Below are 25,322 nucleotides of genomic sequence, written 5' to 3' on the forward strand. Positions count from 1 at the left end.
ATCCTTTTCCAGATTCAGTGGGGCCAAAAAAAAACCTAACCCAACTCCACCTCAGACTGCCATCCTCCACTGCAACAGTTTGGAAAGACACTCACTAAATTACCACAAAGGAGAGGGAAAAAAAAAAAAGCAGGTTAGCTAATAATTACTTTAAGTCAGGGGTGGTCCTTCAGTGACCAAAGCAAGCTCAGACAGATAAAAAACTAACTACAAAAAGAAACCATTAATTTTTAGCCAGATCAGTTTCTTCAACTGCCTCACCACACAGCTGTAAGAGCACCCAGGCTGGCAGGGAAGGGCACGCTTCTACCTTACACCAACCTAATGACTATTTGTTGCCAAAAAGCACAAATTTAGTACCCCCTGGCGCTGCTGGTGACCCAACGGCAGAGCGCTCATGCAAAGGAGAGGCCTGGCCTTCCCACGGGCAGCAGCGCAGCCGCACCCTCAGACCTGCCCTTCACGGATAACTCATCCAATTCTCTTTGAATGCGAGTCATTAATCACCCAGTTACCAGTTCCTACTGTGACTAATACTTCTTTCCACACAGGCCACTTTTAAAGTGATTTTATACGTTTCCAAAAACACCCCGGGTATTTGTCAGCAAGATAGCAGATGGTCTCCAGGGTAAATTACTACTACTGCCTCTTATTATAGTTATTACGTGAACAGGCCCTGAACCATATTAAGGCTCTGTCATTTTTCTGCCCGACCATTCCAGAACTCACAGACGGGCGCAACTCAAACCCGAGGGAGGCCGACACGCGAGAGGGGTGAGGAGCCTCCTCGGCGGCGGCCCCGGCTCCCCTCAGCACCGCCCCGGCCCACCAGCCTCCCCCGCAGCCAGGCGGCCGCCGGCTCCTCCGCCCGCCCTTCCACGCCAGGCGCTGGGGCTGAGCCCGACCTTCGCAGGAGGCCGAGAGCGGCGGGCGGCGAGGCCCGTACGGCCCCGCTGTGGAAAACGGTGGGTGGGCCCAGAGACACCGCCCTTTTCCCCCACAAACCGGGCACCACCGGGCGACCCCTTACCGGCGGGAAACGCTCCGCCCTTCTCCCCGCTGCGCCGAGCTCCCTCGGTCCCCCCCTCCCGCCCGACCCCAGTGAGGCGAGGGCCCGGCCCGCCGCCAAGAGCCCCCCTGTGAGGGCGCGGGCGGCCACGTGACCCCCCGGCGGCAGAGGGCGGCCCCGCCCCGCCCCGCCCGAGCGGGAGGTGGTGGCGGCGGCGTTCGCGCAGGCGCAGCCGCCTTTCGCCCATCCAGTGCGGCAGCCGCGGGGGGAAAAACCGCAGCGGCGGCGGCTAAGGGGAGCTGGGAACCCGTCGCCGCGCTGAGGGGGCGGCTGGGGTAGCGGGGGCAGTGGCGGGGTAAGCCGGCAGTTCTCCCGGCTGGCTGCTAGGCCGCTGCTGAGGTGAGGTGGGGCGGCGAGCCGAGGCGCGGCAGGTCTGCGCGGCGTTTTGGGGCCGGTTCCCCGGCGCCTACTGACATCTCGGCGCCTCCACCGGGGCCGGGAAGGGCTGCGTCCCGGCCTGCTGCGGTTGCGGGGGCCTCGGCGGCGACTCCCGCCCTAGGCCGGAGGGCTGGCGGGCGCGGCGGCCTGGGGCGCTCAGCCCTGGCCGGAGGGTCTCCCCGGGGAAGGGGGGGCCGGGGCCGGCGGGGGCCGTTTTTTGGGGTGTAGGGGGTGGCGGCGTGAGTGAATTGAGACAAAGAGCCAGGAGGAGGAAGAAGAGGACACTCGGGCTCTGCCACATTCCTGTGCAGAGGAAGGCGGGAGGCGGCGTTAGCCCTTTACGGACAGCTGGGTTCAGCGCTGCCCTCAGCTGCTGTCGGCGTATTTACAGCCGTCTCTCCCGGCCGCGGGAGGAGGAGGAGGAGAAGGAGGAAGAACAACCATGTAAGTTCCGAATTGCCAGGGGTCCTGTGCGAAGATGGGGGATGCCGCAGACGCCAAGGAGATGAGGAAGACTTTCATTGTCCCTGCTATCAAACCCTTTGACCATTATGATTTCTCCCGAGCGAAAATCGCCTGTAATCTCGCCTGGCTGGTGGCCAAAGCCTTTGGGACAGGTAGGTGGCGTCTTCTTCTTCCCTTTCTTTGATGCTTGGTTCCTGCTTGGTTGCTTCGCTCCTGAGGACGTGCGAGCCCTTCCCTGAGGAGCTGGGAAGGGGGGGGTAGGAGGTGCGTAGGAGATGGTTTTGGTCTCTTCCCTCCTCTGTAGGGGCCTTTACACCTTTTTGGAGGGCATCTTTTTATTTTGCTTTTCTTTAATTACCTGTAATCTTTTTGGAGGAATGCTGTCGTTTCTCTTACTGAGTAATTTTTGTGTATTGGAGCTACTACAGTTTTATTTGAGGAATTGAACCCGTAAGTTGTGTTTTATTTATTCCCCGGCTCACACTTCTAGAATGCCAGATAATACCAGCAATCCATGTTTGTCTGTTGGCCTGAAAATTTTCCTAACATAATTTAAGAGCTGAGTCGAGGCCTAGCAATGGAAATGGATGTGCGCTGTTAGTTTTGACATGTGTGACAGCCAGTAGCCTGTAGCCATATGAGTGGTTAAGCAGTAAGAAGGGTTTTAGGAAAAAGAGCGTTGAGTGCCAGCCGGGCTCTGGCCTGCACAATACGGAAGGCTGTCCTTGTCTGCAAGCGTAAATGGGATTGATGGTAATGCCTCCGAAAGGCATTACTGCTCTGTCTTTGAAACCTGGGCCTTGAGGAATACCAGACCTGTTATTCTGCACCAGGGATATTGTTGGGCCTTGAGGAATACCAGACTTACAGAGGTCTTCTGAGGGAAGCATTTTGAAAATTTACCAAGACAATGTTTTTTGGTTTTTTTTTGGTCATATTGCTGTAGTATATTAATCACTTCATTTTCTGTGGATTAAAAATAGGTGTTTTTTTTTTTAAAAGTGAGTTAGATATTAACAGTCAATATTTTTATCCCTGTTTTGTAGAATAACAGGAAAAGGTGTCTTCTTGTGGAATTTTGTACCTTTTGTGTTCAGGGCCAGAGCATTGTTCTGTATTAGAACATGATTAAAGCTGTACCTTTATTATGACTCTGGGAACCGATGATATTTGGTACTTCCAAAAAATCTACTTTCAAAGGGCTGAACCTAGTGAGATTACAGTAAGGTCAGTAGCTACTGAAATAAAGTGTATGTTTCATTTAGAAAGAAGAAAGATCAAAATACTTTTTCCATATAAAGACTTATCAATAAACTCTGCATACTTTACTCTGTGAAGTCTGGAAAAGTATAGAATATTTTTATATGTGGCTTTATTAGCTCTGCAGACATGAGAGGTAATATAGCAGTAGTGAAAATTCTCACAAGTACCTGATTCAACATTTTCAGAGATCATTGGTTTTTTAGCTAGCTTCGTTCTATAGGCTTTACTCATGGGATTCTAGATATACAGTGCTTGTGCAATTATATAACCCGGCATTCTAACCTGAAAACCTTTTTCTACTGGAGTTCAGCAAATTCTCAGCCTGTGGTTGGAATGTCTTGGTTTGTATTGTTTGAGTTTCCATTGGATGTGTAAAGTAACTTGCAGAGTACTTTTCTGCTACTTGCTATAGAAAGTGTGATCCAAAACAAGTTCCTTTATCTTTTTCCTTATTACTGTGGTTGTTCTGAGATGCACAAATGGAACATGATTAGAGGAGATAATCGCTCCATCTGCCCTCTAAATACTGCCCTAATGTAATAGTAGGAAGAGAGGTAAACGTACACAGTTGTAGTATTTCTGATCTCAGAGTTCTTCTACTAGATTAATGGCACTAGTAGCCTCAAAGAAGAGTTTATGGCTGAAGTAGGGAAAAACAGTATACAGGCTTGCATATCTGCAATACAACTGCTTCCTTTATACTTGGAGTGAAACAGACGAACTGACCTTCACCTTTTCCAAGAAGGAAGTAAGTTTGGGTTTATTAAATTATTTTAGTTCTTTGGAGTAGATCACAATATCAATGGAGTCTTCTACCTATTGCTATATGCTTTTGTAAAAAGGAAATACAAAGGATGATTATTGTATTTATGGATGCCACATTTCTTTTTTTTTACTCACTGAAATATTGAAATTCCTTAAGTGGGCAGGGAAAGTGAAGGATTTTTCCCCACCCTCTCTAAAATAATGTCATTCATTTTGATTAATGAAAAGCATAAGTTGTTACAATCATGTATCTATTGAAGAAGTCTAAATCTTTATACATTAAATAGGCACATAATTAGGTGGATGTATTTTGTATTTTTCAAAGCACATTTTAATAAAATGAAAATTGTGGATACAGTTTGGCTAGGTGTTGTGAAGAGAATACTCTCTTGAAAAAAGACTTTGAAATGGGTACTGTTCATTAACATTTAGTAGTGACTTCTGATTGATATCTGCATCCAAAAACTGAGACACGAGTTGTATATTGCTGTTGTCCTCAGTGAAATTACGAGAATTACGAGAGTCTGGCCCTCAATGCAGGCAACTCAAAGTGAATTGTCTCTTTCTTATGAGAGTTAGAGTATACTAACAGTCGTGTTGAAGGCATCTTGTATGAAGAATTTTTTAAGAGAAAACGTCTTTAAGTTGAAGACAGCATTCATATTTAAGTGCTGAGGGAGCATAGGATTTTGTGCCTTGACATTTTGCTGCAAGAAAATGTGTCAGTGTTAGTACAGGTCAGGTAAAAAGTTTTGTAATAAGCAAATAATTTAAGTGGCACAACTTAGAGTACCTGAAAGGGGGGGAAATGAACAAAAAGTGTAAAGTATGGAAGCGGGATTGTTTGACCTTAGAAATTAAATCTGCAAATGTTAAATTTCAGCATTAACTCTTATTGCTGTGATTTAATCATTTCAGTATAGAAAAACGGCTTTCCAAAGAAGAGTTTGGACTGTATTGATGTTATATGCTTTGACTTAAAAGTGTAACGGGACCTACTTCATAGGAATAATTTTAAAAAGGTCTTGATGTTGTTACTCTGTATCCTTTCTATTTCTAAAACAACGGAAGTGGATTTTGTTATTTTGGAGTGTGAAGTTTTTGTCTCCTCTACTCCTCTACCATAGAAAATGTGGCTGGAAAATTTGTTATCCATCTACCATCCTAAAGACAGGCTGAGCTAAATATACATCGTTCCTGACAGATGTTTGTTTAGCCTGGTTTTTTTTGAAAATCTGTAATTATAGAGATTCCACGGTATGTCTGCCAGTCAGTTTGAATCCTTATTTGTCTCTAGATGTTAGAACAGCATCTTGATGTCTTTTGCTACATTGTAAACCCATTCCTTCTATTCCTGGTGGATCTGAGAATGGTGGGCACCCTTTTTTTATAGCACCTTCTACATAATGAAAGCAGTATCTCCTCTCTGTTCTGGTGTTTAGACAAAGCAGACCTTTTCCAACTTCATTTTTTTGTAAATCAAGCCTTTTTAGACTCTATGGTTGTGTTTTTTTGTTGTGAGGGTTTTCTGTTGTTGTTGCTGCATTTTTTCCTGTGGTCAGTTTTGCATGAATTCTGTACTTAAATCTACATCTCATGGTCCAGATAAACCCTTACCAGTACAGGGTAGATTTGAAAAATTACTTCATCTTTCCAACCTGTAATATTGTCATTTATTCACTAGAATATGACATTTGTCGCTTTTGCATGAGCCTAGAATTGTTGACTCATTTAGTCAGTGATTCACTGTAGCTCCATATCTCTCTGCAGAACTGCTGCCTACTCAGTTGTTCCCATCTTGTAATTGTACAGTTGTAGGTTCCTGCTTTGCAGCTATACTTACATAACTGCATCCCATTTTCAAACCACTTCTTCCACTTATCACAACCTTCTTGAATTAAAATTTTGTCCTTCAAAATGCTTTCAGTCCCTCTGTAGCTTGGAATCACTTCTCTAGAACCTCAGCTAGTATGAATGAAAATACTAATTCTTGAACCTTGAAGTACATGTTCTTCCTATTTGATAGGGGACCTCTGAGTGCTCTTGGAGAATTGGATGAGAAGCTGCCTGAAAAACAGTTTTTACTTCCGAAGTTAAGACTATCTCTGACATATATAATTCTCAGAAAGTTATGAGAACAATTTTGAAGTCCAGTTAAATTAGTTGCCTTTTTTCTATTGACACAACGTATTATCATGCTACAGTTATAAATTTCACTGGTTTAACATGAGGAGTTTTTTGACAGGAATAAACAAAAATCCTAACAAAAGCTGCACAATTCTGAGTACTTGTCCTAAACGCTGTTGTGTTTTCTGCAGTCAAAATAAAATTGTCCATCCATCTTTTAACATTCCATTTATCCTTTATAGGTATCTGAAGCAATAGACTACAAATTGCATCATCTGCAGCTAAACATTACTCAAGAAACTTAAAAATAGCTTTCTCTTGATGATTAACATTTTCAGAATTTGTAGGCAGCTACTTAACTGCTGTTTGCAGATGCTGACAGTAGAACAATGAAGGGAGGAAACGAACTTTGTGTATCTGACAGAAACAAGTTTTAATTAAATACTCTAATCTGTTTAGTGTTGCAGGCCAGAACATATTTTAATCTTTTCCTAGCAGACCTAATTTCTTTACTTTTACTTAGTATGACAGCTAGCAAAAACTTGCACAAGAGTTTGGAGATTCTTGTGAAGAATTTTTTTTTAATAGATTCCTTTCCATCACCTCTCTAAAGTAGTTGCTGACAAATTGATACTTTGGTCAATGCTGCTATAACTGGTTGATCCTCTACAGAGATGGTGTACTTAGAAGTTGTTCCTATTACTTCTTTCTGTAGAACACATTTAAAACACAGTTTGTCTGTAGATCACTTATTAAAGTAATTATATAAAATTGTATGTGCTTCTGGATCTATTAGGTTTGGCAGAGTCATCTGAGATTGTAGCCTGCACGTACAAAAGTGCAGGAAGGTGAATTAGTTAAGTTGTCAGGATTCTTACTACATGATAGACCTCAGGTTGGGTAGTTTATAATCTGTTCTTTCAATTACTTTATGTCATTGAACCTATTCTGAGCCTATTTGTCTTTATAGCTGAAGTGACCTGTCTGCAGAATGTAATAGATGTGACGAAGGGACTGTAGCCAAATGCTCACCTATGTCAGATGATGAGCTGAAAGGAATTTTTTTCTTCTACCTATACCTGGTTTCTCTTATATATTTTTTGATCATCATGGCAGTCGCTACTGCAGGTATATGTTAGCTCCCACCCCATGGTTTAGAGTAATCTTTTGGGTTACTTTAGTGACTCCATGTTTAAGATGGAGAATGTTTCTATATTGTTAATCAGGAACTTTTCACCTTTTGATGCGAGATGTTACGTAATTTCATTGCTATAACTAGCTGGTGGATTTTAATGAGCAAAACTGGATACATTTTTACTCCTGAAACTAACAACTTGTAACTACTTGCTTTGGTAAACCCAGGGCTCTGAGTATTTTTGCTGATCATTCTGGTAAATGGGACTGGGGGTGAAAAACCTTCATGATTTTGCAAGAAAAATAGAGTAAGTTCTTACTCCTCCCCTTTCTTTCCCCTTGAACAATACATTATTACTGAATCATGTGGTAGTAATAACCCTTTTTGCTACAGGGTTGAAATACAGTGTTTGAAATCTCTTTGCCTAGTGCAAGAGTTGTAGTTTTCTATGTGGTTTTGTTGGGGTTTTTTCCAATTAGAAGCAGTCTTAAACTAAGAGAACCTGCAAGTCAGACACCAAAGCAGATGTGTCAGCTCATGTGTACCTAGTTATGGCTGGCAAAAAGTTTTCTTTGGTTTAATAAAGTCTTATAATAATTCACAAAATAAATGTTTCTCTCTAAATTGCTGAAAACAATCCTTTTCCCTATTTCATAGGCTGTTGAAATCATATCTTGACTATTACAGTCATCATGGTGCTAGCCAACGTGAGATGGAATTATAACTACACTATCTTTTCATTTCTCATACCTTAGCTTTTCCAAAAATAAGTTCTGAAGGCATTTATGCTAATAAGAACTGATAACCTTTATCGCCAGAGTTAATTAAGTCATTCTTCTGTTTATCAAAACCTGAATCAATATGCAGCTTTTAGTAAAATAGATGTTAAACTCTCCCATTTTAATGGGAAATGCCCCTACCGGACAAATGCTGTGTGCTTTGTGAGTAGTGCTTTCTGTTGTGCTACTGAAGACAGAATATTGGAAGGGACAGATAATTAGTGTGACCCAGCAGAGCATTTCTTATGTGATTCTCAGTGCTCAAAAAGTAACTGAAGTCTGGGTGGGCTATGAAGGTAGACCTTGTGTGTGTTTTTCCTTTGAAGATTTGTGTTTTGGCTTTTGGTTGGTTTTTTGCTTGTCTTCTGTTGGTTTTTTGTTTGTTTTTTTTTAATTAACAAATCCTTTGTAAGTTCAGAACTGCTGTCAAAGCAGCGTATAGTGGTCTATTTTTGTGGCATCTAGAAGCAGAAGGGTCAGGTCTGTTCATTCTTAGTACTTCTGTGATGGTAAATCCAAGAATCTCCCAAGTTCAGTTTAGTTAGGTGGACAAAGATAAGAATTGTGACACTGAAGTTCAGTCTGCCATGAATTTATAGAGGTTGACCTTTTAGATACTTGCCCCTAGGCAGAAGTACGTCTACTGCCTGTTAGCCAGGAGCAATGTAAGTGACAGACTGATTCAACAAACCAAAAAGTAAAAATTCGCTTTCAGTGTCAACTGTCTAATTTTGTTTTCTGCTTCCTGATTAAAAGTCTTGTTTTGTGATTATTTTTTTTTTTTCTTTTTTCAGTAGTATCTGTTCGATCATAGATTACTAACCTGCTATAAATCTTAGAGCTGGAGTACTCCTCAGAGCCCTTGAAGGCGTCTCCAAAATAAAACAGCAAATGGAAATTTCTCTTTTCTACTCAAGCAACTAGAAAAAAATATCAAAATCAAAATAATACAAATCATGCTTCTATGACCTGTTCTCAGTCCTCAGACTCTTGATTTCCATGCAGGCTCTGCTGTCTTGTGCCCAAGTGGCAAATGCGGCAACAGAACCCTTGTTGGCAAGTGGGATTCTGAATGAAGTAACTTAGCGCTGTTAACCTTATGGCAGGTTCTGCAGAAAAACTGTCAAGTAATTGAGTCCATTAAGATTTGGCATAAACTTATCTACTGTTCCACACTAGGAAATGGTTAAAGGTATTAGTCAGAATTTTTATGAGATAATTCTGTAATAAATCTCAGTCTTACAGTTTTTTTTTCTTAATGTCAGTTGATGTCAGTAACCTGTACAGATAGAAGTTTTCTAGGCTGCAACTTTATGTGGCCTTGTGGCTCCCAAGAAATGATGTATATTTTAATTAGAAAGTCCTTGTTGAAATATTGTTTGTTATCCTCAGAAATAAATAAATAAATAAAGAGACTTTGTTGACAAAGACTTTGAAGGTTTCGAACTTCCTTAATGCAAACATTCATAAATCTGGAATTGTTCACACTTAAAAACATGAGAAACTCAGTGTAACTCAAAGGATTATATTCATTTGTATGGAAGTCTGGAAACCTTACAAAAAACATTTTGTTTTTAAATAAAGTGTAGACTTTTCACATTAATACAAGTAAGGTTTTCCAAAGGAGGAATTCAAACTGTCCTCTAAGGAATAATTCATGCTTACCTGAGCAGAGAGTTTTGTTTATAAAACAGCTTTTAAAGGTAACTTCAGGGGTGGGAGCCGCAAATTATTTTTAAATGATTCCTGTCCTTCAAAATGGTCTGTTTAAATGGGAAGTTAAGTTGCAATTCTATCTCATGGCCAGGAGAAAAAATTTTTGCCTTGTTTGCTTTAAAGCTTTGAATAAGTCCTTTCATTCTTATTTTTTTTTCTTCTCTAAAGAGAACATGTGCAGGCAGGACTTTTGAGTCCATTATAATTTATGGAAAAATTACCTGAAGAGATGTTAAATGCTGTTTTAAAGTTAGCCCAATTCTTAAATTCACGTTATTGTTTTGGGCTAATGTGGTATTTGCTTTTTGTTCTTTTCCCTATGTGTTGAACTTGTACATTAGCTTCATCTATTCTTCTCACAGTTAAATGTTTACAAAATTCTAAATGTCAATTATTATTTTTTTAAACCCATATCAAGGAAAGATTTCCAGAATTGAAACCTGTGGTCCTGTTGACAATTTTAGGGAAAAAAATAGAGTGAAAGCCTTCTCTAGAGATCATCTAGTTTTATGTCCCGCTTCAAGAATTGCTGGCTTCAAAGTTATATGAAGTTTCTCAGGACCTTGTCCACATGAGTTTTGAGAGTCCCCGTGGGATGGCGGTTTCACAGCTGGGTCCCCAGGGAACCTGTGTGATGCTGCTCTCCCTGTGAAGAATTTTTTTACTTTATATTGAGTTGAAATTTCCCTTGTGGCAGCTCGTAACCACTGCTGTGTGTCACTTCACTACACCGTCCAAGTCCACATTTCTGAAACCTGCCCATTGGGTGCTGGAAGAGTGCGTTTAGAACTTCCCACTGCCTCTCCAGCAGAAATACACCCGCTTCCCTTTGTCTCATCTGTATTTCATGTGCTCAACTCCCTGAACTCAGAGTCCCTGATAGATCTCGCTATCATAACTGCTGAAATTCGCAAGAGATTTCAAGGTCAAATGGTGCTTTCTGGCAGCATGTGTGACAAGGTATTTATTGTAAAACTGTTCGTTTACTTCAGAGTATCATCTTCAAAGACTCTTGTCAGCTGGGCAAAGGAAAGGGACTGGTAAAATGTACATATTGGGGATTAGTCTTAAGATTTTTCTCTAATGGAGCTGTTTAACAATCCCCAATCCTGCCAGAATTGTTCATAAAGGCTTTGGCCCTGTTGGCAGCTCTGGTAGTCTGCTGAGAACTGGATGTAGCCTTGAAATTCCCCTCCATGGGACTGCAGAGGCAACGCGTGCCCATTCTGGAAGGGCTGTTGCTTTCAGATAAGTAACAGGAAGAGTTTCCTCTATGTCTAGCTGCTGTGCCTTTTTTTTTTTCTTTATTTTTTAAACAACAACAAAAATGAGAACGCAGTTTGAATCTTCTATGGAGATCTATTCTGATATCTGACAATTTGACAGACATTATAAATGGGGAAAAGTGCATGTGTTTCTGTCTGTGCAAAGGAAACTGATGGGAATTTTTGTGAAGACTTCTGATCTTGTTACAGCAGGGATTCCTTATTTGTATGCTTTCGCATGGTTTGTTGGTTTTGTTTTTATAAATTCAGGTTATGTCTGTAGTCACAGTTTATCTTCCTAGCTCCTTGTTTCTATATTCTATTTCTCTAATAAATTCCTTTTCCATTTTTTGATGAATACAGTAAGTTTCTATTCCAGATTTTTTTGTTAACACCAATGAAGTAAAAGAAATGGCACACTTCTCATTTTGTCTTTTGCTGTATTTTTCAGAAGCAGAAACATTCTTTATAAATAATTCTATTTGCCTTTGACAGTTATCATCTTGATCAATTTTTTTTAGTGTATTGAGTTATTTTATTATTAAACTCCAGTAGTGGATATAATTCTTGCATGATAAATGCATTTATTGCATCTTATCTCATGACTTTAGGGTCTGTTTTGGTAGAACACATGATCAGAAATTACTCATTAACAGGCGATGGGTTTATTTCCTGTCTTTGGATTTCTCTTCTGGCTCAAATTTTCAGATTTGTAATCTGTCATTGTCTTCAGTGAGTCTAAAACACAGAGTATGTGACTTCTGTTTGAGTGTAAGCTAACTGCTTCTGCCTCATGAGGTATTTTTTCATATGGGAATGAGGATTTTTTTTAGGTCTTCTCAGAAATTACAAATGGCTTCATCTCTTCCTCCCTGTTGCCCCCTTCCCCATCTAACTTTCCATGTGATGCAAAAAGGGGGGTGTGGTGGATTGGGGTGTTTTGTGTTCTGTTGATGGGGGTCTCTTTTTGTTTTTCCTCCTGCAAAAAAAGCAAAATCTGCTGCCTGTGAATTATGAGATAATTACAAAGAAATGTTTTTTAATCCTCTCTATCTTGAGGAAATAGCATGAAGATGCTTTAAAAGTTGGCTTTTGGAATTTTACAGGATAAAGTCATGATGAGGATTGAGCTCCTGATAGCGAGGTGGAAATGGTTTCTGAGGGACTTCAGAAATAATGAGCTTAATATTTAAATAGTCAGCATATGGACAAACAGGGAAAAGAAAGAAGGACAGGTAGGATTGAGGCAGATGGAAATAATACCTAGGGAAGCAGGTACCTAGCAGTTTATAGTGTTCCTTAATTATCAGTGCTTTTTATAGTCGTGGGTGTCTGTAGGTCCTAAAGAGTCAGTAAGTGAGGCTCGGAAGTGCAATATTGCTGCCTGACATTAGCAGATTTTTTTTTTTAGTTGAAGTTTTATCTTCTAAAAAAAAGTAATGTTGTTAGGCATTAGGCTCGTATATTGTAAAGGGCAAATTAGTTTTACTGGCAGTATATTCTGATCTGTATTCTCAAACAGTGCTGTCAGCATTTCTAGCCAAATTTAGGCTTCTGTTTTAAGCAAATTATAAATTATATCTCTCTTCTCCTTGGTACTCTGAGGTGGCAGAAGCGATATCTTATCCTTTTTTACCATCCTTATGACATTTAAGAAAGCATGTGTTAGTAATTCTTTCCCTTTTTGCACCCTCTAAAACGTATCCTCTCCTTTCACAGCTAGAGGCAGCTACCTCTTCTTCCAAAGCCTATAATGGGAGCACATGAACTGCAATAGAATATGTATGAGGAAGAAGATAATCTGTCATTATCTTGTGATGGCGTGTTCTGTTTTTTTCTCTCTCTCCTACTCCACCCATATTGGGCTGTTTACTCCACCCTCTGCTTCAAACCTTGTCTGTTTGGCCATTTATCCAGCTGAAGGCAAAGAAGATAGGAACCTAGAGTTGCATCACTGTTTTCCTACATGCTTTTTTCCTTGTAGCAATTAAACAGGCTTTTTCATTTGGGCTCAGGAAAAGAATCACATGTTCTTTGTCCCATAAATGCTGTTGGCTTAACTAATATTACACCAATGGAAAGTGAAATTCTTACATGGGGAAAATAGAGCATTTTGCAGTGCGTATGTCTAGAAATGTGAAGTCTGAAACCATGTCTAAGTTATTTTCCACGTCACTGATGATTTAATTTCATTTGCCCTAGTACCATATTTTATTAATTTATAACTATTGCTTTTGGGGTAGACAGCTGTAATCTGCCTGTGTTGTGTTGTGTAAAGTATTTGGAAAAACTGTTAGGTTGTCTTGGAATGCCAATTTTGGGGCTAAAATCTCAGCTCAATCACAGCTTGAGTCTCAACTTGACAGAATTTCGCATAGTTATCTGTGGGTACTAAGCAAGCTCATTGAAAAAGGAGGAAAGTCACAATTTTAAGAGAGGTCACTAACACAAATAGGCAAATAAGAATTCAACGTTTTGTCAGAAGGAAATTGGTAATTTTTTCCTCTTTTTCCATTCCTTTTAATTCCAGTAGAACATCCACATGTTTGTGCTTAACTGTTGGATTGTCATCATTCTGTGATGCATGACCTTTTAAATACATAGAAGAGTAATCAAATTTTTCTTGCATACATGAAACCTAGAAGGCTGCTGAGTGGAAGCTTCCCTTTTTGTCTTGAATTATTCTGTGCTAAAATACAATGTTCCATTTTATTTTTCTAAGAGAGAAATAGATTTGTGTTTAAATGGGTGGTGTTCTGCCTTTGTACGTCTGACCTATATAATGTTATGCCAAAGGAAATGAGAATGTTTGGGCATGTATTCGGAGAAGCCAAGAAATTTTAAAGTAGTGGTGCTATAAACCGCACGTTGGCCTTCTGGTGTGGCCTTTGCAGTGTGGAACTCTCTTGAAAGTTTTCTTAAGTTTTTGTTTATAGTTCAAATGTTACATTTGTATGCAATTTCCCCCGGTGTTTTGTATCATGATGACTGGTAAAGACTCTGGCCTTCCCTTCAATATGCTTTCTTTAACATAATTTAGAGTTAATACATATGAAAAAACCCTAATATTATATCTTACTAATGCTTTGTTTTCTGTCTTTGTAGAAAATGTTCCAGAAGAACTACGAGAACCATTTTACACAGACCAGTATGACCAGGAGCACATTAAACCACCTGTTGTTAACTTGCTGCTGTCTGCAGAACTCTACTGTCGTGCTGGGAGCCTTATTCTCAAGAGTGATGCTGCAAAACCACTTCTAGGTCATGATGCTGTTATACAAGCCCTGGCACAAAAAGGCCTTTATGTCACTGACCAAGAAAAGTTGGTGACTGAACGAGATCTTCACAAAAAGCCAATTCAGATGGTGAGTGTTTAAAGCTTGTATGTTAAGCTTTTTCTGTTCTTCTGTGTGCTCCCCGTAACTACATATCTGTCTTTTCACATGCATAGTTACATGCATATTTTCTTCAAGAGTTAAATGTGCTTCATTACTGGAGGCTTATGATTGTTTTGTTTTACTTTTTTCAGTCTCCTCATAGCTGCCAGTGCAGGTGTAATTTCCTCTGCACTAATGCTTGTAAACACTTATTCCACTGAGTCCAAGTGTTACATTTTTAAATACAGCAGTGACAATGTAATCACTTTGATTTCACTTTTACAGCACTGTCAGTGAATATTTCTGTGTTGGAAAAGTGGTTTGAAAATAAGTTTGGTTCTTTCCCCCTCTTTATAGAAATCTTTGGTTAAACGCTTTAAAAAAAAAAATGGTTTGGATGACATGGGCAATTCAACCTAATAATGCTCAGTAATCACTAGTGACATATTAACTCAATGTCACAGAACAATGGTATATTATTTCATGGAGGTTTTTAATAATATGTCTTTCCTTTATACAACTGCTAATTAAATCATTAGTTCAACAGACAAATGATTCTATTACTAAGCTCCAAAGTCATGAATTTTCTTCCTTGATTGGAACTGAGTTTTTTTAAAAAAATAATAAAATTGTCTGGCTACATATGGCCAGTCCTTTCATCTAGGTTGTTTAAAAAATGACAGTATGATAAAATAAAACTATATTTAAAGTGAAGTATTTAAAATTACTTTCAGCTTTTTATTGCTTAGTATTTGATGCAGAAAATAATTTAAGTGAACAGTAAGTATGAGACTGTGAAGATTGAGTTGACAACTTCTAATACATATCTTAAGCTTGCTCATTTGAAACAACGAACAAATTTTATCAATGGAACTAACGTTTGTACTATACTTGGAGATATTTATGGCACAATCTGGTCTTTTCAGATTAGGATACTCTGGAGAGGGGGAATAAACTATCTAACAGAGAAAGGAATTCTGAAAGTTTTCTGTCATCCATTAGCTGAACCTGGACTTTGCAGTCTAGTTTTTCTGGGATCGTTTCTATTTGAATCTACCCTCTGGAGTTGGCTGACTGACTGTAAAAGTATTAAAGGACTTAGATCAGTGACGTGTAGTTGCCTTTAGAATGGAGGTGTGTGAATATTAATACAGCTATGTTTTTGTCAGCTTATTAGCAACTTGTATTTACTAACATGTAAGACAACTAACAAATATTGGCAGAATATGACTAGAGAGTCTCTCTTATTTGTTCTCTTGGCATCAACTGGTAAGTTGTAGAAGCTTTACAGGTGCAACATCAAAGCTAATAATTAGTAATTAATGATTTATTCTATACAGTATTGCCAAGAAGTATTAGGCCTGTTAGTTTGCAGAAATGGTTTTTTTTGGAAGTGGCAGTAGTTAGTTGCTGTGATATAAAGACTAAATTCTTTACATCCATTTTGGTTTTATTTTTAGTTGAAAATTCTTTCCTGCTTATAGAATGCTTAAGATCTGAAGGTGTAAGTATTTCAACAATAGTAATAAAACTAGTCAAGACACGCTTTTTCCTGACGATTGAGCTGTGATCAATGAATGCAGATAACTCGACGTTTTGCCAGTCTCTTCTTTTGATCTTGATATCCTTTTTAAAAATGAGAGTTCAGCAAAGAACAAGTGGCATTTTAATAAAAGAAGCTGTGGATAGCAAATAAGGCATACTGAAGTGCTACAAAATTTGTAGGACACTTGGAATAATCATGGGTAGTTTAGGAGTAAGCATTTATAATGTTCATAGCAGCCAAAGCGTTTAAAAGGTTAAGAAACAAATTTTCTGACTGTCCTTGTTTTTACAGAACTTAATTCCATCCTTGTCTCTGAAGGAAGATAAGGTTACTTAGTGGCATTTATGAGCCTATCGTTTTCCTATTTGATTTTTTTTTCCCCATTTGATCCCTTTCTAGAGTAGTTTTAAGAGGCATCTCTTTTATGAGGTGTCAGTTGAGGAAAATGTGTCAGTATTCTCTAGTTTGTTTGCTGATCTTTAATTCAGTAATTAATGTTGCTTAAAATGCATCTCAGTAGTAATTTTGTATTTCCCCTGTGCTTGAGTGGGTGTTTGTGTCTTTTTCCTGTGGTGTTTACCTATAGGCCAGTAAGTAATTATTCAAGCATCAGTGTCATGACAGTTGACATCCCCAGATTCCTACTCTGCCCATGTCACTTGTCCCCAGTCCAGTAACAGCAACAAATGGGTGTCCTGCTGCTGCTGTGTTAGTTCACAAACAGCTGAGCTGTGACAATCAGAGGGAACACTGGAGTGGAAACACAACTGGCTTGGGCAGAAGGGCAGCTGTGTTTAAAACAATTGCTAACAAAGAAATGGCTGTGAAACTGTAGTCTCAATATTAATGTTCTGAGCCGAGGAGTTTTAATTTGTAATGCCATGCTCATATCCCTGTGCGAGTTCCTAATAGTAATGCTACAGTTTAATTGGGAAATCTCGGCCTTTTTCCATATTATACAATTAGCAAAGTTGGCAGAGAATTTTAAATCTGGCTGTTTCAGTATTGACAGTTTTAAAATTGATGTCTCCCAGTTCCTTCTCCTAGTGTTCCATATGTCACAATTTCTACAAGTCTTAGAAAGATGTATATCCTATTTCAAAGCATGGAATGATTTTTCTTTTTCAATTCTATAGACCAGAAAGTTTGCATATGTAATTAACTCGTATGTTCCTGTGGTAGACCAGATTGTGTCAAACTTACATTCAATCTAATTTTGAGCAATTTAATAGAAAATAGTATGGTAGTCTTTCTCTTTGCTAGCCTGCCTTCCCCATAAATAGAGGAAAGAAGTTGATGTTTGTTAGAAGACATTTATCATTATCTGCTCAGATGTATTGCATTTCTATAGCTGAAAAGGGATAGGTTATAAAATGAAACTATGGGAAGAGAATTGGGTATAGAATAGTTTAATTTTACTTGCTCTTGATATTGTATATAGCTGTGGCCAACAGACTGGGAGTTCCTTTTTACTGTATGTTTGTAGCAGTGATGGCTGTGGTGATTAATTGTTGATTCATTTCATGTGTGACTACCTGCTAAAGCAGGCATGTCAAATTTTGGCCTTCTGTGTTTCTTAGATAGCTATAACTGAACCTTTTTCTAGGAATAACATTATATATTAAAGTCTTTGAAAAGTCTAGGGAGTGAATGTGTTTATTTGTGCACTGGGGTCAGGATAGATGGCAATTTCCTTCTGAGTCATGACTGACTTAGCTGCATTAGTATCTAATTTGAGAAGCTGTGAATTGTTGTGTTTGTGTGTATATCTGTATATACATACATACATGCATGTAAATATAAAAATTAGTTTCCACCAGTGGAATGGTATTAAGAAAGAAACACTTAGGACATTAACAGAAGCATTTGCCCCTGTTCCTGTGTGTTAAAGACTCCCCTGTGCAGGGACTGGGAAGTCCATATGCAATCTGGTTTGTTTTAGTCTTTCATATGTTTGGTTTGTTCATGTGTCCTGTATTTGGTTTTCTGGTAAAATTGAAAGCTAGGTTATTCTTTAGCCTTGTTCTGATTTAAAAACTTGTAATTGAAGCTGTCTGTTCCTGAGAGATTGCATCTTGTGATAACACTGTAGAACTATTCAGTGGCACCTGCATTTCTGTTCTCCATGTATTGCAAGCTATTAAAACGTAATTCTGTGTATGTTTTCATTAAATTTTCTTATTTGACAGGATCATCCTGGGATAGGGGTGCAAAAGATCCAAATACCATGTTATTACTCTCCAGGTAGAAATTCATATGGTCTTGGTTCTGCTATATTAGACTTTTAAAAGTGCAGAAATAGTCTAGATCTTGTAATTGAAACGGTGTTGAAGCAAGAATCAGAGTATTTTTCTCCTGAAAATTATATTTCAGATCAGGAGTACAAAAGGAATTACCTGATGCTTAAAAAATTTATGAAAGTGAAGTTGTGAAAATATGAGCAAAGCTACTTATATCAGTTGACAAAGTCTAATTGCATTTAAAAAAATAGCTAAGCATGCACTTCCGTTTGGAAATCATCTGTGAGATTTTGACATATATATGGCTATAGAAATCAGAAATAGCTTAAGAATGCAGCATGGTTCTGGTAATTACGCAATAATTTTGTTTTAATGCTTCCAGATATAATATGCATAGATCACTGTTCAGGTCAAGATTGACTTTTATATTTCCATGTTGAATCATATCTTCTAAATTTTCACATTTATTTCACGAGCCAAAATGACTTGAACCTTCAAATATCAGGTACACAAGAAGATGACAATTTAGATTTTTTCATATTTTTTCTCATAGACATACTTGATCTCTTTATGTTGAAAAACCATATATATATTTGTTCTTATAGGATGAATCAGAAGAGACTTTTAGACAAGTTTGTACATTACACCAATAATTTTATATCAACTGAATGAAGTATTTGACAAGTCCAATTCTTTTACGAGAATTGTGGTATTTAATGAGGCTGGCCAGTGTGTATTCATATGCTGGTGATCTCTTTCAATTTGCTTCAAGTGGAAGGAAGAATAAAGAGGTTCAGTGAGGAATTAAGAATTGGGTTTCCCTCCCGCAGGTCCCTGCAAAGCATTTCTGCCACTTAAGGAAAAGAATAAAGAATCAGCATCTTAGTTCTCTGCTGCCTGATGCTCTGCAGGGAAACTGAAGTTGCCTAATTACCCAAGCTGTGGACTTCTGTACTGCCCAGCCCTGTCCCTAATGTGGCAGGGCCAAGACCAGCTAAATTTCAAGCTTCTGGGCTAATAATATCAAATCTTAAATACCTGTTTGAAACTTCTATGTGTTGGGAGGTGTACTATGTACACGCAATAATGTTATAGGCTATTACCAGATCTGTGCCAAAAATTTATTTTCCTACCCTTATTGTTGTATATTGATAGAGCACTTTCAGCTCACAAAAAAAAAGTTGCTATCTTGCAAGGTTTATGGTAGAAAAAAGTAGTCCTAGATATTTAGTTCTTAAATAAAAACTAGCCATTAGGAAAAGGTTAGTGAATATCCTTTATATAAATACAATCTCTGGGAACATATACCATAATTTCAAATATTTCTTCATATAATCTTCTCAATATAGGAAAACGGAAAAACCGTACTAAGCATCATGCAATCAAAAAGTATAACTGCTGTGTAAACTTGAACTCTAATTTGGAAAAATACTGTTGCAGAAAAATGTCTACCACCTGAGCAGCTACCTTAAACTTACACCCATGTATAATTATTTCTGAAAAATTAATCAAGAAACACTTAAATACTCCATACACTTCCACAACTGTCAGCCAAGATGCAAAGGGAATGAGAGGCTCCTGCAAAAGCCCAGCAATAAATCTGTAATAGCTGGCAGGATTAAAAATTGTTACCTCCCTAATTCCAAGCCATAATTCATGTGTATGGTTTTTTAATAGAAAAAGTAGTGTGCTATCATCCAAATTGTTTATCCATTTAGCTGCAAATTATTTTTTTCCTTGAAGATGACTTCTGTGGGGAAGTCTGGCAATAATTCTCTCTGTAGCAGTTTGTGAATCTGGACTGGAACTGAGGTATAATTAAGTGTACCTGTATTCGCTTTTTCATACTGATCGGGAGCGCGCTTTTGAGGCAAACCAACGGATTTTTCCCAGTTACTGCACTTCTGGTTTGACATCGGGAGCGCGCTTTTGAGGCAAACCATTTTTCCCAGTTACTGCACTTCTGGTTTGAGTTACGGAGTCATCTAAGGGAACTCCATTTCCTTCAGCAGCTAAATCAGAAGATGGGCTCTAGGGTTGGACCTATGGTGTCCCACCTCCCAAGGGGTGCTCATTTCACAGGACTAGAGCTGAGCTGATTGAAGTGAATCCCCTGAGAAGGATCGATTCCTGGGAGACAATTAGAGGGGCCTTTGCAACAGTTCTGCTTTTCTGTTGTGCTATACTAATTGCTAATTTAATCACAGCTAGTGAAACTTAACGTGGAAGGGTTGGGGGGCTTATAGTGGTGATTTTATACCCACGACTAAGAATCTGGGTCTCTCTGGATAAGAAAGCAGACAGTAAGTGGTTAACTCGTCCTGCGATCCAGAGTTTTGGTCTCTGTGGCAGACTTGGTTCATTTGAAATGACAGTCCCTCTCAGCAGTGGGGTATTTATCCTTGATGAAGGGCTCCAGCAGCTCACCCAGTTAGCTTGCAGCTACATGCTGCTGCCTCTGCATTTTCATGATGTAGAATTCCTTTAACTCTGTAAGGCAACAAAAAGTGTACTAAATACTTCATAGAACAAAGAAATAACATGTGGCTTCTGCCCTGAAGAATTTTTTTTTCTGGTTTTAGGCATGATGTAACAAGTTTCCATTCCTGTGTTATTGTGAATTACTTGTTAGATGAGGACATGTAAAATGAATTTGCAGTTACTTGACTTCGGCCCATAAATACCGTAGTTTGTTAGTTAAAACACCCGATTCTAATATTAACTGACTTGTGATATTTAAGCATCTTGCATAGTACTATGTTTCACAGAAGATTAAAATAATAAGCAAATAGAACCTGGGTTTAGTCTAATGAGTCTCATGTGCCGCACAGAACCAGTCGGTCGGTTGTGGTTTTCGGCTGGGATAATGAAATCTTTAGATGTTCCTGCTTCTTTTTTGCGTGTGATTTCTGCTGTAGACACTGAGTTTTAGACTCGCCTCTTCCACACGCATTCCTTGTAAGGTTCTCATCTGCTTGAAAACAGTGATCCAGTATTTTTGCTGGTTTTCTTCTGTCAGATACTGTATCTTACTTCAGTCACCGTTGCACGAACATCAGTTTGACATGGTAAATGCAGCTACCAAGCCCCCTCAAGCACAAAGTGCCAGCCCGCACTGTGGTAGTGGTAACTGCTGTAACTCTTCATGAAGTTTATTCTGCTCTTACCATTTTAATGTCTAACTTGGGTAGCTATTTTATTCAGCTAATGTTGACTGATAGCCTGTGGATTTCGTGTTGCCTGCTGCTTGTTGTTAATTATGTTTGTCTTGTATGTAGAAAATCCTTTTTTCTGCTTCATGTAAATGGCAGCAGTGACTTGAGATGTGTTCTACAGTATGTTTGTTGAGAATTTAGTGTGTACAAAACAAATACAGGTTATCAGTGTGAGTCATACTAAGGTTTGTTTTATTTCTGTGATATTCTGGGACTGAATAGTGTATTTAATCTAGGCCTGCTCTTTTTCTGAAACTGAGCTCTAGGTCTGATTATTTGCTACTAATGCCATTCTTTTGCACTGTAAAATAGCTTGGCTACAGTCAAACTGAGTCACTTCTGCACTTTTCCAAGCCAGTTGAAAGAAGCTGCAGATAAAATAAAATTACATCATTAGATTGTTCTAGGCTTACTTTTATTCATATCTATCTTAGCCTACAAATAGATGAAAAGAAAAATTGCAGTAAAGGACCACTACGTTTTAGAACGATCTCTTGTGGGAGAAAATAGACATTTATTTTTAGAGCATCTGTTTTGAAATTTGTTTAACAAGGATTGTCTGCAAATAAAGGTAGGCATTAACTCCAAAAGATAAGGTAGCTATCTGTATCAGAAATTTGTGGAAGACTTAAGTAACCACAGAGTCCTCCACAACATCCTTTGGGTTTTCATGGAATGTCTGCTCAACTTGTGCACCAAGTGCAGCAACTAATGCAGAAGGTAGCAGAGCTACTGACACTGAAGTTTTATGTCTGTAAAGAATACTAAGTAAGGAATTCTTTGCTGGTCCTTGCCAGCAACTCTAGTGCTAAAAACTGATCCTGTCTGCTTGCTTTCATGTTTACAACTCTCCCTGCAAAAGAGAACTGAAAGCCTTCTATATTTCTCTCATTTTAACCTTCTTTTTTTGTGAATTTTTTTTCTTCCTGTGTCTTTAATTTCCCTACAAAAATCTGTGTAGGATTTTGGTCTTATTCAGGGTTCCAGCAATGTAGCTAGCATTTCAAATTTGTATCATTAAGAATCCTTGCATGGAAAATAGCAAAATCTAATTGTTCTTTTTAACAACTCCTGTAGGGTTCATTTCAGTTGTGCAGAGCTATTGAATAGACTGTGCTGCTTATGTTGTGTTGAAAGCATGTTCTCAGAACTGTTTTGAAATCCCTGCTCTATACAGAACTGGCCTTACATTTGCTTTTGCTGAGTGAATGTAGTAGGCAATGTTCAAAAAAAGCAGCACAATATCTACGTTTATCTTAATGTAGAATTGTGCCAATCACACATAGTCTTTTATTAAAATGAGAAGATAATATTGCAGTACAGCTTCCAATTGAGATACATAACATGCTAAATAAACTAAACTGCTGCTCTTGGAATGATGATGGGAAATAAAGTGAACATGTACCTAAAGAGAAGGTAGTACCTCCCAAAGTCAGGTCTCATGCCTTTCATGGGAAAATAAAGCAGTGCATCATTATTGATTGTTGTCTGTCTGTTCACAGCCTTGCTAATTAGGGAACACAGAGTGCTGTAAGTGCTGAAAAAAATAGTTGGTATTCTTCTGCCTTGAGCAAACTAAAGTTTTGGACCAAAGAGCTCTGATTGTCCTCTTAGTGTTCCTTCTTATGCTGTTGTTAACCTGGAGGGTGGAGATGGGGGAAGGAAAAAGGGGTGGTGGTTTAATAAAAAAATCAAAATAAAAAAGAACAACTGAAAAACAGACAAAAAACCCCCTATTCCTCAAGCCCAAAGAGGAAAAGCTGTTAAAAGGATGTATAAATTATGAAAGAAAGTTGGTATGAATTAGTCTGTGAAGAATGCCAGATACCATGTAGAAAATGCTTTTTAAACAGGTCAGGAAGTATTTTCATTAAGCTTGAAAGAAATAGTATTTTCTTAGACACAGTTTAAGAACACTTTCTTTCTGTTTCAACAGCCCTGTTAAGTAGTGTGGTTCAGCTTTTGGCTGTTGGTTTGCTGCTGTGAACTTTCTTTGTATCTCTTTAAATGTGTGAAAAAGATGTTTAAGTAAATGTTTAGGAAGTGCTAGGTTAAGAGTGTTTTTGAAGTATAGTAACTAAGCTGTTCAGAAAAAGAAGAATCTTTGAATTATTTTATATACTACCTAGAAGGTATTTCTTCATCAGTTGGTTTATTTAAATTATGCTAGGAGAAATCTTTCTTAATACCCTTCTACTGGATAGGGGAAGGCTAAAAACCTTGCATGGTTGTAGCAGGCAGTGACTTGGTTAAGAGCACTGCTTTCTTCCTATTATGGGAAATAGTGAGTCGCTTTTAGCAGGAGGTGTGGGTCTGTCATGTAAACATAAGGAGACCTTCTCCACCAGCTCTGTGTAGTACATACCCACGGCAACAAGGGGCAAAACCGCGCTGGCTGTTGGAGGAATACCGTTTGTTCTCCCCATAATGCAGCAGCTGCTCCCATACCATACAAAAGAACACTGCTAATCTGCATTTGTTCATCTACACGCATGAACCTGGCAATCTGCCTGCACTTATCAGCAAAGAGCACTCACTGTCGTCACAGTGGATGGATCAGAACATTAAAATCTTTGCTCTTACAAACTCTGGAATTTAACAACATTATGAGATGATTTTTTTTCATGAAGCTGAATGAAGAAAATGTTGTAAGGTCTCTATAGTGGGTCTAGTCTTTTTGATGCTTGGGGTGCACTTCAGTCATTTATATGAACTGGTAGGTTTTCTAGGATTCTAGGAACTACTGGGTTTATATGAACTAGTAGGAAATTTTATTACCTTGCAGAAATACATCTCAGAATGACCCAAAGTAAAATTCAACAGAATTGGTCCTATGTAAATAAAGCAATTTAGGACTTGCAATAAAACATCTGGTAACTTGTTAAACTTCTTAAGTTATAGACTGGCTATAGTAGTGCTCTTTAACTAAGTGACTCTCTACTATAAATATGGAAGATTTTCAGCTTTCCTCCATCCATCAGAAGGTCATAAGAAAGGGTATCTTCCAATATAACACATTTCTTTGCCTTTCCAAACCATGAATCTAAGACCAGTGGACAAATAGCAAAGTGTATGTCAGAAAGAGTTTATACAGCTCAATAACTTGTAAAAGATTGGAGAAAGCTATCTATATCACAATTTATATAATCATCCAGAAGTAGCTAGAGATCCAAATCAGTCAGTTGTCAAGACTGATGACATCTCGCAAAAGTTGAAATGGCAAGAGCTCTTTATAAGCTTTAATTTGGGTGTTTGGAACACAATTTAGAACACCTAGCAGTCAATATTTATGAAATAAGTCCATCCAATGTGAAGTGTGTATTGAGTATTTTCTTTTAACTGGTTTGATAAAGTAGCAGGTTAAAAATTATTATGAGCTTTAAAAGAAGAAAAATTACAAGAAAAGCAGAGTGAATATGTAGATATTGGGTAAGCCTGTAATCGTGGATCAGATTAATTTTATATGATATGATTATTAAATGCATATAGTATATAATATGAAATCTCATATAGGGACACTTATGTTTCTTAAATATGAAATTGAGGCATCTGTTATAATATTAAAGGACACAAATATATTTTGAAGTAAATTTTACAGTGGAATTAAGGCAGCAAACCTACTGCAGGAAGTAGTAATTAACTGCTGTTGCAAACAGCTAGAAAATGCCATCTGTATTATCAATGGCATTTGCTGAGAGGGTACAGAAGTTGAACCACCTTAACCCCTTTTTACTGGTACTGGCCTGCTGACCTACAGTTTATAAATTAGTCTCTGTGGTTTGGGGGCTTCATTTTGCCATGCCAGCAGTCAGAAGAACCCTACCATCAGAATGTCTTTGTCTTAAATTTCTTTCTTAAATCTTTTCTGCTGTATCAGCCCCTTGTTTTGTGCTGTGTCTACTGTGAACATGAAGAAGGGTTTATTCCCTTCCTTTTTGTAGCAGCCTTTTATGTGTGGGCACCTTTTTTTTTTTCTTTTTTT

At 38.5% G+C, this 25,322-nt stretch overlaps 1 protein-coding gene across 1 annotated transcript in view; it reads left to right on the top strand.

Moving 5' to 3' along the window:
* Positions 1-1,659: 1,659 nt before the first annotated feature.
* Positions 1,660-25,322, top strand: part of CAMSAP2 (calmodulin regulated spectrin associated protein family member 2) — a 97,479-nt gene continuing 73,816 nt past the window's right edge. Inside the window, exons 1-2 of the mRNA XM_014943446.1 lie at positions 1,660-2,064; positions 14,068-14,327. Coding sequence (XP_014798932.1) covers positions 1,926-2,064; positions 14,068-14,327 — 399 coding nt within the window. The 5' untranslated portion in view covers positions 1,660-1,925. The remainder of the gene's footprint in view (positions 2,065-14,067; positions 14,328-25,322) is intronic.

This window comes from Calidris pugnax, unplaced genomic scaffold (genome assembly GCF_001431845.1).
Source record: "Calidris pugnax isolate Ruff unplaced genomic scaffold, ASM143184v1 scaffold63, whole genome shotgun sequence".
NCBI classification, from domain to species: domain Eukaryota; kingdom Metazoa; phylum Chordata; class Aves; order Charadriiformes; family Scolopacidae; genus Calidris; species Calidris pugnax.